This window comes from Dermacentor silvarum, chromosome 2 (assembly GCF_013339745.2).
Source record: "Dermacentor silvarum isolate Dsil-2018 chromosome 2, BIME_Dsil_1.4, whole genome shotgun sequence".
NCBI lineage: Eukaryota > Metazoa > Arthropoda > Arachnida > Ixodida > Ixodidae > Dermacentor > Dermacentor silvarum.
The window spans coordinates 238,620,496-238,634,431 of NC_051155.1; the positions used below are offsets into that span (position 1 = coordinate 238,620,496).

Here is a 13,936-nt window from a genome sequence, read left to right on the forward strand (position 1 = left end):
CATCGAGCGACAACGCTGGCGCATCACCATAGAGAAAGAAATTCTATGGCACCGCTGTTTCGCACTTCCCCAGGTTTCACGTTAGTGGAGCTGCATTAGCGCTGTAGTTGAACTACACATGCACAGAATTTCTGTTTACTTTGTTTTTAAATGGAAGCTTTCTTTACAAACTCTACCAGAATTTCCTGGCCGTAGCTTCTGACTGAGTGATGGTGCTGCTGTCTTGCTGAATAGCTCACAATTAAAAAATTAATTACGTGCCCAACTAAGGTATCGAACATCGGCCCCACTGCACAGCAGCCCGATGCTTCTTCTTTGTTGTATGTGTATGTTTAGTTTTATCGTGCCAACGCCAAGAATCAGGTTATCGATCGCAACACGAGAGCCATACTTGGGCTGGACTTGGAGAAGGCCTTCGACAACATCCTCAATTCCTTTGTCTTGGGCACGATCTCGAGCCTTGAATTGGGCAAGAACTTTCACGACTACACGAGATCTTTCCTGGCGGACAGAGAAACCATCCTCAATGTGGGAGACCTCGCGTCAGACTCGGTTAGGCCCGATTCTAGAGGGACGCGCCGCAGGGGTCGGTCATATCCCCGACCCTCTTTAACCTCGCCATGATCGGTCTATCGAGAAAACTCTCCGAGGTCGACGGCATTAACCACACGATATACGCAGATGCCGTCACCATATGGTGCACCGGTGGTAGCGATGGACGCTTAGAAGCTGCGCTTCAAGAGGCCATCGTGGTCACAGAAGACTACCTGAGACCGACCGGCCTCCGATGCTCGCCGCGGAAATCAGAGCTACTACTGTACAGGCCCAAGCACAGGGGCCCCAAACCGAAAGGTTGGGGGCTTGTAGAGGACATCGGCATCACTCAAAGGACAAGTGAGGGCTGTCTCATCCCCAGTGTGGACTCTCTCCGGGTTCTGGGTATGATGATTGAATCGAACGGCTCCAATAACCAGACGGTACTGAATCTCACCAAGCAAACGGACAATGCGATCAGGTTGATAAAAAGAGTTGCCAACCGCCAGCAAGGAATAAGCGAGGACAACCTCGTCAGGTTGGTTCACGCTTTCGTGATGTGTCACTTTACCTACGTCGTGGCCATGCACAACTGGCTGATGTAGGAACGGGACAAGCTGAACACGTTGATCAGAAAGGCGGTCAAGAGAGCCCTCGGACTTCCCATGTACACGAGCTCGGAGAGACTGCTCCACATCGTGATGCACAACACCCTGGAAGAGATAGCGGATTCACAAGAGAGGGCGCAGTTTACCAGACTTGTCAACCACCAATGCCGGGAGAAACATCCTGAGAGAACTTGGAGTTCCCCCGACGGAGATCCAGACCCGTTTCTGCAGCATTCCTCGAGAACAGAGAGAGCGCATTATCGTTGCCCCCATTCCTCGGAATGTCCACTCCGAGTACAACGTGGGCAGACGGCGGGCTAGGGCTAAAGCCCTCCTGGAAGAGGCCGGCGCACGTGCCCGGAGTTGCTGTTTCGTCGATGCAGCCCGGTACCCCGACGGAAAGGCGTTCGCTACAGTCAGCGTCGATCAAGAAGGCAAAATCACAAACTCCTCGACGGTCCGAACGACGGCGGCCGAGGTAGCCGAACAGGCCGCAATAGCGTTGGCCCTGCTGGACGACGGGAGAACGACGATATATAGCGACTCGAGATCGGCGGTCCGAGCATTCGTCAAGGGTACCGTCTCGAAACCGGCCTTGCGGATCCTACGGGACAAGGAAATCAAGCAACACATGATAGTCTGGTTCCCCGCTCACATGGGACAGATCGAGGGCGCCCCGCGTCCAACCTCAGCGAGTCGGCCCACAGAGCTGCGCGAGGAGCCGTCGACCGCGTAGCTACCGGATGGCGCGGCGCTGAGGTTCCGGATAACAGTGATCCCTCTGCCTCGTACAACGAACTCACTAAGTACTTTTATCTGGGGAGGCTCAAGTATCTGCCGCGGCACAGTAAATTGAACAGGCCTCAGGCATTGACACTCAGACTCTTGCAGGTCGGGGCATACCCTAGCCCAGCTCTCTTGCACATGCAGGATCTATCCCGAAATTCAAACGTCAAACACTTGCGCGCTTTGCTCAGACTTTGCCAACTTGGAACACATGCTCTGGCGGTGCCCCGCGTTACGCGGTGATGAAAACGTTACGTCGTCCAAGTGAGAGGCTGCTCTACGCAGTCCGGATTTTGAAGCACAACTATGGGCAGTCCAACGGGCCCGCGACGTGGCGGAGAGGCTAGGCCTTTCTGTCCCGACGTGAAAGCGGCCCGCTACGTGCTAGTGCATGTTCCGAAGGACCTCAATAAAGTTTTTTTTCATTCCAACGCCAACTAGCTCTTTGAGGTGATCGCCGCATGTTCATGATGATGATGATGATCTCCATACCATGACACATACCCCCTACAGGGTTTGGCCAAGAAGCGGGCTGTACATGCCGTGCCATTGCCAACTAGCTCTTTGAGATGATCGCCGTGTGCTCATGATGATGATTTCCATACCCATGGTACATACCCAAAACGGTGTTTAATTGGCCAAGAAGCGGGTGGTACATACCGTGCCAACGCCAATAGGTCTTTGAGATGATCGCCGCGTGCTCATGATGATGATTTCCATACTCTGGTACATACCCACAACGGGGGATTGTTCGAGAAGGTACATATCGCGCCAGCGCCAACTAGCTCTTTGGGATGATAGCAACTTGACATTTCCATATTTTCATTGAATGCGAAGTTGGTGTTTCTTACCGTTGTTTTGTGACTCTGTGAAACATCTCCGATAACGGCACCGTGACAATCTGAAACGTTTGAGTAAATAGCATTCTACAAAGGCTTTATATAACACACAGACTAAAAAAAATCACGCATCATTCCACTGCTGTAAGGTGAATCACCAGCGAAACAGTTTAGCACACGACATAGAGGTGACACAGAATTTAAATCAAAGGCCTGAGCACATTTTATTTCTCTTGAGCGGCGACGGCGGTCATCCCGAAGAAATACACGCGCACACACGCTTTTATTTCGATCGGTGGTCTTGGTCGGCGGCATACAGTCGCGTGGAAGACTACCGTAACCGCGGGGAGCCAGAGGAAAGTATACACGCGCGATGGGACCGCCATGTCGGAAGAGCGGAAGAAAACTAGGCACGCAAACGCTTGGAACCACGGCAAACAGAGGGCGGTGCGAGCGTACACATGGCTAAAGTCACTGCAGATCGAACCAGTGCACCGTAGCCATGGGCTAAAGTCACTGGACTAGTACATGGCCGACGCGGGTCCCACAGCGGCAAATCCCTGAGAAACCCTGATCTACCTGAGAGTCTACTGATTTTTAAAATGGTGCGTATTGATCACTAATGTAATGAAAATGCATATCCAAGTGATGAGACGTATAAGCTTTTGCAGAGAATGAAGCGAATTTGCATCAAATTCGGGAGCTGAGTTTTTGCACATGCTGTTGACGGACACTGTTGACGGACACGAAAAATCCATAGAAACCTAACCATATAGACAGCTTCGCTGTAAAACTTGTCGTTCGTCACTCACAACATGCTTCCTGAACGAAATAGTAACACCGTGCCTCGCATAGTTAATCGAGGAGACCGGGAAACAAAGCAATTAAGGAAATAAAGTGAAAGTGAAACCGCATGACAACACGGAAAATTTGGGTGAAGACGAGTATTCGGTAATTATTTTCAATGCACATAATTAAACTACACGCTTAAAACTTTCGCTTCGTGTCACCCATAAATTGGCCCCCATTTCCTTAAAATATGAATTATCTGCCGTTTTCAGTCTTCTCAGGCAAGCGGAGAATTAACTTTTGAAGCGTTTCATATAACGCCTCTAAATGACCCCAAAAGGAGAGTTCAGCCATTTTCATTTCGCCCATACTTGACACACAAACTTCAACATTTATCAGCATATTGCCCCTCTTGTTCGCCACATTTTCTACACATATAAACTTTGTGAATTACGTAGTTTCTTCGTAAAACTGTGAAAAACTGATATTTAAAGTTTTCGAGCGCTCCTGTAGTCGCATTAAGAGCTTCGCTGCAAAAAAAAAAAAAAAAAAAAAAAATTACACAAACAAAAGAGAGCAACGGCGGCACTGCATCTACATCTGCAAGGACGGACAGAATGACACAGCAGAAGCGCTTGCCTTGTGTTCTTCCGACCCGTTCAATGCGTTTTCTGTGCTATAAACCTGTGTAGGTGTCCTTCCAACAAGGCCAAACTGCAACCCTTGCGTGCAGATGTGTGATTAGACATTTCCTGCGCACACTGTAGCGTTTCCTGCAATATATATATATATATACATATATATATATATATATATATATATATATATATATATATATATATATATATATGGTTTTGCCTAAACTTCGTCCTTATGGCTTCAAACGGCTTTGTGACTTTTCAACTTCATTTTCAGCAACACAGTTCGGTATAAATGTCACAATTCGCAGTTATTATTCATGTGAGCAGAGTGTTATTGCCTTCTACGTTCACAAAAGTCAGATTGATTCGAAACTTAGGCCAATAAAAGGGATAGAGCATAGCTAACAAAGTCATCAGAACGTTTGAAGCCACAGGCCCGTATTCCGTGCACTAACCACCATTCCCATCGTAGCTTAACGACCGCAGGGCCAGAGAATTCCCACTAGTAATTTTATTACGATACTCTATGGCGCGAACTACATTTTCCTCTCTTAAAAGAATGCCTCCGTCAGTTACACTAGCCTCAGGGACGGCATTAACATTGCAGGCGACATTTAACAAGGCAACAAGTATAGTGACCACTACTAACAAGTATAACCGCTACTGCTCCTACATGTACACAAAGGAAGGTGCGTAGGAATAAGCGAAATCATTACTGAACGCTTAACTGCCGGCCGTGATTATCTTCCGTCATTTTCCCACTCATTGGAGCCGCAGAAACTATGCACAGTTGACTCGGAATACATGATTGAAAGCGTTGTCATCTATAGATGCGCAAGAGTGCAGGGACGTAACTTTTTTTCTTTCATATTTCGCAAATTTTCTTTAGTGCGGCTGTTTACTATAATTACGCAAGCCGGGAAAAAGGACAGCACACAAGGAGGAACGCAGAGAAAGTTCAAGCGCAGACTGTCAGCCTGCTTACGCAGCTAGTAAACAATCGTTAAAATGAACCAATCAGTCCCTCAAGATATGTTCTACTCAACTATATTCCTTCTACATCGGGCTCCTTCATCCGTGTACTCTCTTCTTATTTCCCTAGTCGATAAGTTATCGTACTTGTAAGTCATATTGTCGCGTCGACCTGCCAGGCGAAATGTTTAGCCTTTTGTCTCAGGAAAGGCCTCGGACTACAGGCGCTGACGCTGTACCGACAGGCTCAATTTCAGACCCATTTTGCTGTTAGGTTTTTTCGCGCGCTTGTGTACAAGTTATCAGCAACGAACGTACAGTACATTGCCATGCTACGTAAGTTTATCGTATTGTTGTATCTTTTGGGTACCGCGACATTGAGTGAACTAGCACGTAGTCCTATCTACACCATCCTGAGAAAACACATGTCACGTTGTCCGCCAAGCCCGAGAGCACGTGCTTGCGCGCGGTACCACGTGATCAGTAGTACAAAACAACTATGCACCAGGAGGCGGGCGTTGTCCCGTTTGCGTCGACAGGCGAGGCGTTACTTCGGCCACACTTCGGCTTGGGTGCTGTAGGCTGTACTCAACTGCACCGCGCGATGGGAGAACAAGAGGATTTGTCGACCGCCGACTCAGGCTACAGCGACGACGCCGAGCTGCGCGAGGTGTTTGTCTTGCTTGACCGCGACTGCGACCTGGAGCTGAGCTTCGACGAGCTGAAGACGGCGGTGCGGGCGCTGGGCCTTGCCGTGAGCGAGGCCGAGATGGAGGAAGTGCGCGAGGAGCTCGAGGCGTGCGCGGGCCGCACGACCGTCGACTACATGGGCTTCCTGTCGGTGCTGGCCAAGCTCGAGTTCGGACACCTACGGCTACCGGAACGCAGTAGCGCACAGGAGCGAGAGACGCGTAGGGCGCTTGAGATACTCGACCCCAGTGGTATGTGCAACTGTTTATTTCCTTTGGTAAACACACGTGAAGAGTATCTTGGGAAGAGCCGTTAAGGTTAACGTTGGTTAATTTTACCCGGCCCTTTTCTGCTGACTACGGACCAAGTAAATTAACATAATGATAAAAACCAACTTGCTGTCATCTTAAAGGGTCACTAAAGAACATTAAGGTGGTCTGGATGAGTAAGTTACGGTTTTGCAATAGTAAGGCGGGCACTCCTACTGTGCGAGAAGGCTTGGTAAGCCGGAAAAGGTCCAAATACTTCTGGTGCTGGTGACACCGCTTTGAAGTTCCCGCGCAGTCGATCAATTGGGGCATTGACTGCGCGACCTAGTTGAGTGTTTATTGGTAAAGAACTACATTGCATTCTAGAAGATCGAAATACACAATTTGGCAAGTTTTGAGAACTTCTTCCGAAGCCGAAATGGCGAAATGCGAGAAAACTTTAAAATTTGACCTCGCAGCGACGTCTGACAGACGTTACGGTGCGAAATTCAAATGGGGGGAGTTTGTTGCATTTTCTTCATTTATAACACTTTCACGCCAAACATGCGATATTTAATTATGAAGCAAAACCAGTACAAACTGATTTAAAGCTGCTCTTTACTGTTCCTTTAATTGAGCTGTCCAATGCGATAAAACCGGTGCACTGTACGAATATTCGGAAAAAGTTAGCTTCAAATACTGCATTGAATAGCTTTCACTTGTAAAATATTGGCTGTGGTGATAACGAAGCTTTTTCTTGCAGGACCACACATCAGTGGTCATAGCCAATCGGCAGACATAATTTGCATAGCCGTTTCCCCCATGTGTGCCCGAATTACAACCGACATTCGAAATTTATGTGCGGTTATGGCCGATTATACGAGTTTATGATATTCGAAGCGCAAATTCACGTACACGGGATGTGTAATACCGATGCACTAGGCGCCGTTGCTGCACAAAGTAAATGTGCATTTGCTGAAGACACGTGCATGATAAATGTTCGAGAACCTCAATTCATATAGAGAAATCTTGGTTTACAGGCTGCATTTATATTATTCGCGGGTTGGATACCGGGGCCCGCGGCGGCCGCGTTTTGATTAGGGCGAAATGCAAGAACGCTCGTGAGACGACCGCTTAGATTTAAGTGCCCGCGGGGCCAATGGTTGCTGCAGAGAACTCTTGTTGTGGTGGTTATGTTAGTCAACACCACGACCGGCGAGAGTGGTTCCCGTGCGTCTTGTTCGCCTATACTGGAAAGCCAGCTGTATACTGTCCATTGAACGGTGCCAGTTTACAAGTATAGCGAATAACTGCGCCCTGCGGTGGTACTGGCGCCTAGCCGCATGTAGAAATCGCTTATGCTAATCTCTTGCGCCACTGGCCATTAGCGGTTAGCCGATATAATGAGCCACTTCTAGTCACGTCAGATGTAGTTAACTCTTAGCTCACGTATTTTCCTGTGCTTCGGTATAGTTATAACTGTAGGTTAAAGCGACATTTCTCACTTTGCGTCAAGGGAACCAGCAGAAATCATGCTAGGCTTTCACTTTCTGCAGATTTAGTGCTTTGTTTATTGTTCGGTTTCGTCTTCTTGCGTGGAACTGCTGGCAAATTGGCTCGCGCTGCTGTATGCAGTCGCCAGCATTCAGTGGTCTCGCTGTGCGCAATGGCGTCACGCGAATGCTTTTTTTTTTTTTTTCGCGACGCAGCCACCGGCCTGGTGAGTGTCCGCGACGTGCGCTGGCTGCTGACGGCCATCGGAGAGAAACTGACCGTCGAGGAAGTCAACCAGGTCCTGGGCGAGCTGGGATGCGGCGGCGAAGACGACGACCGCGTGCCCTACAAGGAACTAGTCGACATGCTCTTCAGGGACAGCTGAGCGAAGCGCACCATTGCGAAGCCCGCTATGGCTACGATGGCCTCTGCTCTTTAGTTGGTCTGTGTATATAAAATACGTACGTTAATAAACTGGCGGCATTGTCTTGAATGTATACACCGTGCTCTAATTGCAAGCGTTCATTTCAGATGGAGTCTATGGTGTACAGTCGCAAGCTTTGACTGTAAACACGGCAGCGATGAGCCGATTTCTATTCCATGGCATCCGTTTGAAACATGGCGGAGACAAATAAGGCAGCTTGCTTGAGCTAATCAGGCTTTTCCTACATCTTTTGCAGTCTCCCATATTGCTTCTGTTTGTCTTCCCGCTTCAGTAAAAGCTATCGGTGCAGGCAGAGCTTTCTGGTGATCCGCTACGCACTCGTAATATACATGTACACGTTTAGCTGATGCACAGCCTATACTGCCAGACGACGTAAGTCGTCATTAACACAGCGTGTTCCGTCATTTCCAGATGCCGTAAGTATAGCCCACGGCTACACCTACAGACAACGCGAGTGCGCCAAGCCGCTCGCCAGAGTGCTGACTGTATCGAGTGACCTTAGGAAGCCTATACCGCCTTTTGTAGGCTCCCTATAAGTGACACGTGTTCCCGTGTTTGCCATAAAGATTGACTGTACAGGTTAACCGTGTTTTCAGTTCGCGCTGCGTGGGGCGGGAGTGTAAGCTTCACCGTTCTCAGCAGGAGGTCGCCTATTTTCTACGTTGGCTACTTGTCGAGCGACATTTAGGTTCGACCTCTGCAAAATCGTTCACAACGTCGCCTCCTCCTCTCGCTGTTTTCTTTGTTGGCGCCTGGTATGGGATCGAGTTACAAACGAGTTAAGTACCGCAGAAAGAGCGATGGAACGAAAAATGTTAGGCTTAACGTTAAGAGACAGGAGAGAGCGGTGTGGATTAGAGAGCAAACAGGGATATCAGATATTATAACTGACATAAGAGAAAGAAATGGAGCTGGGCAGGTCATGTAATGCGTAGGATGGATAACCGATGGACCATTAGAGTTAGAGAATTGATACCAAGAGAAGGGAAGCGCATCTGAGGACGGCAGAAAACTATAGGTGGGGTGATGAAGTTAGGAAATTTGCAAGCGCAAGTTGGAATCAGCTAGCGCAAGACAGAGGTATAATTGGAGATCGCAGGGAGAGGCCTTCGTCCTGCAGTGGACATAAATATAGGCTGCTGCTGCTGATGATGATGGGATCGAGTGCCAGTTCACTATCGTCTATACCAGAAGGTCTCTTAACTACAGTCTGCGACCGGCGGCGGTCCGTCCGATGACGGCATGCAAGCCCGCAGGCGGGCAGCTTTCCCCGGAAAGCCACCGCTGCGCCTCCGCCTGCGAGCAGAGCTTCTGAAAACCTTACGCTATTGCTCTTTTTCAAGGCCGGCTTCACTGTTGTTACAGATCGACACCATATCGTCCGAGGCAGCACCAAAGAATCGGGAGCCTCATGCGAACATCACTTGTGGAACGCGTGATTCTCTGATTGACCAGTCCCAGTCACCACGTCAGAAGACGCGCCAAAGCTTTCTCCACGTCGCCTAGGCGGCTAGAGAGCTTTCACCAGCTTTTCTCCCGCGAAACTACAGCATGTAAATAGTTGTGTTTAGTGTAAGCTCATTTCGTCAATTCACAACATGCATACGGTACAGTAACAGGCAAGGACATCCATAACGAATTAGAAGTGACTGTTTCCGCGTACAGCATGTATAGTGGGGCAAACTAAAATATATCATTGATGGGTGAAAAACATGCCTGGGGTTAAAAAAAAAAGGACTATGAGCAAATAAAAGCTGCTGAAATTTGGCAGATTCTTAAAGCCATTTTTTTTTTTTTTTTTTTTTTTTTTGCACTGCACCATTCACGAGCATGTCTTCCGTGGAAACTACGTGGGCATGTAATGTGTTCTGAAACCTGTTTTAGCTGCTAATGTTACGAGTAGAGACCGGATTTTAGGCAAATGCCTTTTTTGTTCCTAAATGCCTATAAATGCCTATTTTCAATATCGGCGCCTATATGAACACTATTTAGCCTCAAGTTTCGCTTTCGAGTGCAGTTAGAGACCGTTATTCATGTTACCTGGCAACATTGACTGTTCGGAATTCTATGGGGTTCGATCTAGTCCTTTAGTTCAACGAACTCCCGGAAAACAACTGCTAGCAGCAGTGAAATGCGACGCGCCGGCCAGCATACGCCGCCGCGCTGACATTGCGCGAGCGGTTGGCGAATGCGAAACCGCGGAGAGCCGTCAGGGGAAAGGAGAGTGAAGAGCGAAAGAAAGAAAAATGTGATGTGCACGCGGCTTTTGTTTTGTTTGTAATTTACTTTTTAAGGTGTTCACCGCCGTCGGGCGTTCCTTCTAAACGTATGAAATCATTCTCAGTGACAAGAGGCACAATTTTGAATCCAAAAATCTGGAGATGGTCGTAGCTTGCTATTGTTTCCACAATCTTCACAGTGATTCTTAGACTATTCCGCGTGCTCTCCAAACAGATTTCTTCAAACATGTGCACTTCAAATGAGCGGAAGTGTATTTGGCAGTGTTGGGACGTCTTGCCTGTACAATTCGGATAATGTCATTGCATATGAGAAAATTGCCAGAGATGTACCTAATAGTCCTCAAGTAAGAACATGTCAATTTCTTAATAAATCGTAGTCTCTCTTGCAGTTATTATTTATCTGTTTTTGTTGTGTCTTAATTTATTTGCGTCAGGCAGACATAAAGTAGCGCTTTTTATCAGTATTCCCAACTTTCAAGTATTCTTTTTCTTGCCTGTTTCACTATATGCGACGCTCGAATACAGTACGTGTCCGTTGGACATGAATACGAGCAGTGTGCTTGTTGAATTAAGCCAATTGATCGTCATTAGTACAGCAGTGTTATGGGGAAGTTGTACGGCTATGTTCAACTGTTGGCGCTTTTGTGCCATCATACACAATAACATTTCTTTTTTCTTTTTTTTTTTTTTTTTGTCGCAGATACGGGTCGCGCACGTCTTCGTTTGAAATGATTTGCATTTATGTGAAGATTTATTGTGCCTATATTTACGACGTTGGAGGCCTAAAACGTTGTTTTGACTGCCTATTTTTGGCGCCTAAAACGCGCTTTTTTAATGCCTAAAGATCCGGCCTCTATTTATGAGGCCGCATAAGCTCAATGGACCTCTCACGTAATGCCGACTACTCTGTGCGCACTTTGGTTTCCCGCCAACATTGTGAAAGGCAGACGTGCGGGTGAGCGCAGGGCGTGCATAGGGAGTTGGCGAGCCACGCGGGCTCTTTTACAGGTCTAATAGTGTGCTGCGGCGTTTTGACATACACATATATAGCGGTAAGAGCGACGGCATTTCGATGGAGGCGAAAAGCAAAAACGCCCGTGTGCTTGCGTTGTAGTGCACGTTAAAGAACCCCAGGTGGTCAAAATTAATCCGGAGCCCTCCACTGCGGCGTGCCTCATAATCAGAACTGGTTTTGGCACGTAAAACCCCCGAAAGAAGAACACAACAGCGTGGAAACGCGTAGATGACCTGGCGATATTTCTTTAATCAGAGAGATCAATACCGACACAAGATATGGGGCGTGCTGTAGGTGCGCAAATCCCGTCTGCGGCGGCCGCCGCATTACAATGGGGGCGAAATGCAAAAATGCCCGTGTGCTGTGCAGTGGGTGCATGTTAGAGAGCCACAGGTGGCCAAAATTCATCCGAAGTCCCCTACTAAGGCGTATACCTCATAATCATATCGCGCTTCTGGCACGTAAAACCCCACATTTTCATTCATTTTAATTACGAGTTCACCTAAAGTTTCGTTTTCAGCCCGCGAGATTTGGCACATTCAGATTCATGACTTGCGGTACGAACGCCGATGCGAATTAACTTAAGCCATCCACAATTTCTGGGTCAAATGGATAGCACGAAAGAAAATTATGCGCAAAGCGGCGTGTTCCCGAGTCTGCATCCATGAGCAGGCACCCACAAACATGGCAATATATATTTTAGAAGTGCCAACCAGCAATCAATAGATTCGAAGCGTGAGTGACTATAGCTCGACCGAATGCGCAGTACACAGTTACATCACCGTCACTAAACGCAAATGAAAAGAATAAAACAGGTGGGTCACACGCAACCAGTACAATATGAGTTAAAAAGTGACACGTTGCAAGCAAGCCCAGTAACACGTAACAGCAAGCGCGCGATTTTCCGCGAGAAGTGGGGATCATGATTCGAGGCGGGAATATTTTTGAATGGCGCGGTACCCAGGAATTGAATAACAATAAATATGCCAAACAAATTATATCGGCTACGCACGTTTGCCTGATCGCGTTCGTGATCGCCAACAATGCGGGAATGGTGGGCCACCGGAAGAGCAAGCAGCGTAGTAGTTCTATATCGCCAAACGAGCGACACTAGTTGAAGCCCTAAAGCTTCCGCATGCGTACAGCAGCAGCTGTAATAAGCCTGTCATGAGTAATTAACTCTCCTTAACTTTTCAAAATTAAATTGTAGGGTTTTACGCGCCAAAACCACGATCTGATTATGAGGCACGCCAAAGTGGGCGATTCCCGAATAATTTGGACCACCTGGGATTCCTTAGCGTGCACCTAAATCTAAGTACACGGGTGTTTTAGCATTTCGCCCCCACAGGGACACTAACTGTCCCGAACGCATTCCACGGACCATGGATGACTGCAATATAATTAGGAATTAAATTTGTCAGTGTAGCACTATATCTCGCACGTTGTCAGGATCACAGAGAAAAACACGAAAAGCGCGTCATGAAATTCACCATCTGGAAAAAGCAATCATTATTTAATCTGTGAAAAACATGTATCAACGTTTAATTTAACACCGCGGCAAGCTCACAGTATACTTTTCGAGCGCGTCGTGCAAACGTGACATGCCCATACAAAGGGCATTTTGGGGTAACAATTATCAGAAATAAGGCACTTTCGTGCGGTACTCACTTTTTTTTTCTTTTTGTTGGTATCGATGAGGCAGGATCCGCTTTGGAGAGCACGCTCTGCGAGTGTTCTAAATCGAAAACAAAGGCGCGAACCGACTTGCCCGAGCAACCAGCGCCACTTCCCAACGTGAAAGATGTGAAAGGGGGAAAGATTGGAAGGGCAGGTCGGGAGAGAGAACGGCAAAGCGATGTTGAGCTCACGCAACCAACGCAACGCCCTCTCTCATGGCTTTCGGTCACGTGATAGTTGGCGGCGTCGAGAGTGGTTGTGAAGAGGAAGGGGTGCGACTGTTTTCACAACAAATCCGTGCAGGGGCGGGGCCTCGCCTCGATGACGTATAACAATTTTCTTTTTTTTTTCTCTCTGGCGGCTCAGTTCGGATCAGCTCATTCCACGTGAGCGAGAAGTTGGCGCGCGTATCCTATTCGCGGCGTGCGTTGTTTTGTTTCGCTTGTGAAAGCGCGGAATGCAACGATGAGCGAGCCTCCTGACCTACAGAAGGTGATCGAAAAGTACCTCTCATTCCACGTGAGCGAGAACTTGGCACGCGTATCATATTCGCGGCGTGCGTTGTTTTGTTTCGCTTCTGAAAGCGTGGAATGCAATGATGAGCGAGCCTCCTGACCGAATGAAGGTGATCGAAAAGTACCTCCGAGGGTTACATAATCATGAAGAGGTATGCTGTGCGGACATCAGGAGACCTGAACAAGCCGTCTAAATGCAATGATGTATCGACTAGCTGCTTCTTCATGTTTCGCTCTGCCCGTAGATTTATCATTGAAAAACGCAGTAGTAATTTTAACCAGGGACTCATCCCGGCAGAACGACTTGTTTTCAGTTGTGGTTAGTGCGCAACACTAGACAATTGATCTATCTTGATTCGCCTTTTTGAAGATCGGGTTATCATTGTTCTGGTTACCGGTTAAGAGTTCCCCTTGGAGCTTCTTTGTTAACCTCCAAGTTTCTG

General features: G+C 47.8%; 1 protein-coding gene across 2 annotated transcripts; it reads left to right on the forward strand.

Moving 5' to 3' along the window:
• Window positions 1-5,285: 5,285 nt before the first annotated feature.
• LOC119442946 (calmodulin-beta) lies at window positions 5,286-8,247 on the forward strand. 2 transcript variants are annotated; one of them, XR_007465837.1, is made up of 3 exons: window positions 5,286-6,110; window positions 7,817-8,043; window positions 8,133-8,247. XR_007465837.1 is itself a non-coding variant. In XM_037708033.2 (2 exons), the coding sequence occupies exons 1-2, from the start codon at window positions 5,669-5,671 to the stop codon at window positions 7,984-7,986; spliced, it is 612 nt and encodes a 203-aa protein (XP_037563961.1). In that variant the 5' UTR covers window positions 5,288-5,668; the 3' UTR covers window positions 7,987-8,094. The 2 variants fall into 2 exon arrangements, 1 of the variants encoding a protein (XP_037563961.1); XM_037708033.2 differs by lacking the exon at window positions 8,133-8,247 and having other exon boundaries at window positions 5,288-6,110; window positions 7,817-8,094.
• The last annotated feature ends 5,689 nt before the right edge of the window (window positions 8,248-13,936 follow it).

What these genes read in the sequence shown, in the direction of transcription:
- LOC119442946 (XM_037708033.2), top strand. Translation starts at nt 5,669, where the DNA reads ATGCACCAGGAGGCGGGCGTTGTCCCGTTTGCGTCGACAGGCGAGGCG. An exon ending in TGAGATACTCGACCCCAGTG is followed by an intron (nt 6,111 to 7,816) that starts GTATGTGCAACT and finishes TTCGCGACGCAG; the next exon opens with CCACCGGCCTGGTGAGTGTC.